The sequence below is a fragment of the Cajanus cajan genome, chromosome 6 (assembly GCF_000230855.2).
Source record: "Cajanus cajan strain Asha chromosome 6, NIPB_CcT2T_4, whole genome shotgun sequence".
In the NCBI taxonomy this organism is placed as follows: domain Eukaryota; kingdom Viridiplantae; phylum Streptophyta; class Magnoliopsida; order Fabales; family Fabaceae; genus Cajanus; species Cajanus cajan.
In genome coordinates, this window is record NC_138522.1 from 40,466,369 (window position 1) to 40,470,717 (window position 4,349).

The 4,349-nt window shown below is 37.3% G+C and overlaps 1 protein-coding gene across 1 annotated transcript; it reads left to right on the forward strand.

Moving 5' to 3' along the window:
* The first annotated feature begins 864 nt into the window (after positions 1-864).
* Positions 865-1,621, forward strand: LOC109809607 (cold shock domain-containing protein 3). The gene has a single exon (XM_020372957.3). The coding sequence runs from the start codon at positions 975-977 to the stop codon at positions 1,464-1,466; it is 492 nt and encodes a 163-aa protein (XP_020228546.2). The 5' UTR covers positions 865-974; the 3' UTR covers positions 1,467-1,621.
* The last annotated feature ends 2,728 nt before the right edge of the window (positions 1,622-4,349 follow it).

Genomic DNA, 4,349 nt, shown 5'->3' on the forward strand with positions numbered 1-4,349 from the left:
GATCTGGATCCTATTCGAAAAGCAAAACCCCAATTGAAGCTGCAAGGATCTGCCTGAACAGCTCCACACTAGAGTCCAAAACTACCTGTTTTTCATATACAAATAGATAAGCATGTGCTTTAAAAGAAGACCCTTTAAAGCATTGTACTCATGTACAGGCAGAAGTGAAGCAGAAAGAGTACTCGTGGCTGATACGGTGGCTCCGTGGCTGACTGGTTGGTGCGGTAGGCGGCGGCGCCGTGGGCCTTGGAGAGGGAGACGGCGACGGCCACGCGGGCGAGGTTAGCGTGGCTGCGGTGCACTGCGGCGGCGAAGCGTGAGAGGCAGAGGTCCTGGTATAGCGTGGTGTTGCAGCTTGCTCAGATGAAGTCGATGTCGCCGGAAGCGTCGGGTGCGGTGGTGACGGCGGTGGCAAATAGGGTGAAATGGGAGAAGGTGAATGTGAATGTGAAGAGTAAGAGAGAGAAGCGGAAAGGGATTGTTGTATGGACTGCGAATCACATTTGAAAAATTGAAATAATAACCTAAGTGTTTGCTTGTTCATCGTGACGTATAGATTTTACAATAATATTTAAAATGTTAATTTTTTTAAAATAATTAAACGGGGATGAGTATTTAACTGGGGACGGGGACGGGAACGGGGACGGGGCGGGTAAGTATATACTCGACCCCGTACCCGTACCCGATTTTTTTTATCGGATTTTACCCGTACCCGTACCCGTACCTGATCAAAGCGAATATTCCCCGTCAAAGTCGAGACGAGTTCGGGCATTATCCACGAGTACGAGTTTATTTGATGGGGAGTGAGCATGGAAGGTAAAGGATAACGGAGAGAGCGTTAAGCAATTAGGGATTAGGGTCCTGGGTCCTAGGGATGAGGATGGGTCCCACCAACTAACTATACATGCCAATGGACGAATCACAATCGTCTTTTCTTCCCTCCAATTCACCCTAAACCTTCTGTTTCCCAACCCATGGCCCAGACTCGGAGATCCACCGGCACAGTCAAGTGGTTCAACGCGCAGAAAGGTTTCGGCTTCATAACACCGCAGGACGGCTCCGACGATCTCTTCGTTCACTTCACTTCCATCCGATCCGACGGTTACCGCTCGCTCTCCGAGGGCCAGTCCGTCGAGTTTCTCCTCGACCACGCCGACGACGGCCGCACCATGGCCGTCGACGTCACCTCCGCCGTTAGATCTCGCCGTCCGGGGGGAGGCAGGGGCAGGGGAGGGGGACGCTACGCCGCCGGGAGAGGTTACGGCCCTGAGTGTTACAACTGCGGGAGAATAGGTCACTTGGCCAGGGATTGTTACCAGGGACAGGGTGGTGGTGGTGGCGGCGATGGGAGGAACCGGAGACGCGGCGGCGGCGGCGGAGGAGGAGGAGGAGGAGGAGGAGGAGGATGTTATAACTGTGGAGAGGAAGGGCATTTTGCGAGGGAATGTCCGAATGTTGGGAAATGAGTGGGAATTTGGGGTTATGAATTGTGAGTTTGTAACCGTTAGTTGCTGTTGGGTTCTGAGCATTTCTTTTCTTATTATTTGTTTCCAAACTTTGCTAATTGTTTCATCTTCTTTTCAAGTTTTTATCTAACAAACTCTCATTGTGCTTCTTCCAACCTCTGCTATCTGTCATTGTGATGTGAGAACCAAATTTCGGCATATCTTTTCCACTATAAATTAATTAATTCTTTCTGTGTTCTGATCGATTTCTACAATAGTTGCTGGAAAGAACTTGAATTTTGTCTTCTGATCCATGCATGTATTGTGAGGCAACATCTTATCCGTTTTGATAAGCAGCGGGGGGGTTTATACAGTGGTTCCATGAAATATATGACACGTAAATTTAGTCTATTCAGTCCTCTAGATTTGTGTGTGCGGATAAAATACGTTGTCGTTTCTCATCTTTATTTATGAACATAATAATTGTTGTGGAGGCGCTGCTTTTTTTCTGATTTTATTCTTTTTAATTATTTTCTGAGTTTAATAAACTCATGTGGCAGAGGCTTTCGAATCTTTGATATTCTGAAAAATAGTGAATAAATTATTGTGGTCTTATTTTTGGTTACAGGTTACAATACAGTTGCAAAACTAAAGCTTTAATAAATTAAAATCATAATTATTCATAAAGTTCTTATTAGAAGTGTTATGCTCCGTCAAATTTTTATTAAGTATATTTAATGGCTAGCTCAGTTGTTAATAATTTTGAAAGATGTGCTTGTCGCATGTGTGATTATATATTAAAAAAAAATAGTTTGTAATCTTTGTTTGATCGGAAAAATCTTTGCATTTTACTTTTTTCTTCCATTTTCCATCTTAAATTAGTATGAGTTAATTTTTATTGTTTCTTCCAAAAGGGAACTTTAGTAGTATTTTAAAATCTCTTGAAGGTCTCTTATCACCCCAAATCTTCCAAATTTGATACATTTGATGTTTAAGATATCATACTCAGATTAATTCTTTGTTCACGAGGAGTCAAACAAGGTAGATTTTAGAATACTTGAAGACTTTTTCAACATTGTGACAACCTGCTTCACAAGTGAAGGATAAATCAATAGTGGCAAAAAGAATAAGTGGTCCTGATAATCTAATGCCTTGGTTTTTCTTTTTCTTTTTCTTTTTTCTTTTTCTTTTTCTTTTTCTTTTTTCCTTTATCTATCTCTTAGAACTTATGGCTTTCTTCATACATAATACCCGATTCTTATAGATTGATCGATATCCGTCAGTTCATTAATTTCCTTTGGTCTTTTGGATTTATGGTCGATATAGTTCATGTTAATTAGTCAATATTGATGAATGCTCCGATCTAGTTGTTGAATATTGCTCGGAGAACCGTGTCACAAAGTCATATTAATGGTTGTTCTATTTTCTTTTTGTGTACTTCAATTTGTTCTTCACCGCACGTAAACAAAATTCATCTTTTCTTTGGTTGATAAGAGCATTTCTGACCACTGATGAAAGAGAAGATAGAGAATATATAGATAGTGTGTTCCACGATTTAAATGAAAGTGAAGCTTGTTTTACAAATTATAATTGAAAAAGGTTAATAGGTCTCGAACTGGCAACTGTGAGTTTATGAAGTCTTTGATACCTTTATTTTTGTATTTTCTCGGTAGGGATTGCCTCGATGTTACTGATTCTTTTCTTTGGGTCTTGGATTGTCCACTGATGCTTTGTTTGGGTCAACAAGAAAACATTGATATGATTTTAAAAAGCCCAAAAACTAACAAATACTTTACTTAATTTGTCTTCAAACTTCAAGGAAGGCGTGAAGTCCACTTGACCCACCAATCCTACACTTCATCATCTATTTTTACGTTCATTATACAATTATATAATTGAATTTGTTGAAGGAAACTGAAGAAAAATAATGGTGTTGAATCCAGTTATACAAAATAATTAAGTTCTTCGAACATCGAATATAAGTTTGAGCTTGATTTAATTAAGTTTCAAAACTCGATGGTATATAAGGAACATATCAAGTGAGAGAGAATTTATTATGAGAGATGAGAGGATTAAAATATAATCTTTAGATTAATTTTCTCTCACTTGATTAAACCCCAAATTTTCTCTCACTTAATTAATCTAAGGGTTATATTTTATCTCTCTCATCTCTCATAATAAATTTCCCCTCACTTGATATGCTATCATATATATATATATATATATATATATATATATATATATATATATATATATATGAGGATAAAGATTAAATTTATTACTGACGTTAATATAAGTCCAAATATAAGGATTTTGATTTAGATGCAATCATGCAAATAGAAATGAACACATTAATATTCTACCCAAATCTTAATCATCATCATTTGCATTATTGTGATGGGAAAAGAGTTTCCTAATAGACCAAACATCAATGCTTAAAAGCCACTCATGGCTAACAAAGGAAAGGCATCAGATAGGGATGGCAATGGGGTCTATGAGGGCGAGTAATAATAAACTCGTCCTCGTTCTGCGGAATAAAAATTGACCCTATACCTACCCATATCCGTATGGGTATTCATTAAGCGAGTATTCATAAATTTCTTGAATACTCACGGATATCTATGGATATTTATAAATTTTTTAAGAAATTAAAAAAAATTATATTAGAAATAATTTTAAGTTTATATTTAATGTCATTGAAATATTAAAAATAAAAATTTAATATTAATTTTGAACTTGTATTTAATTAATGCTGATTTTTTTAAAATAATAATAAAAATGCAAGTTAATCAATAACTTAAAATACATTAATCTCACAAGTGAAAGTTTCATATCAGAAAGCTACAATAATTCAATCTCATAATTCTAAACGAAAGTAAACAACTTAAAATACATAAATCTTAT

Coding starts and splice junctions, on each gene's coding strand:
- LOC109809607 (XM_020372957.3), top strand. CDS start 975: ATGGCCCAGACTCGGAGATCCACCGGCACAGTCAAGTGGTTCAACGCG.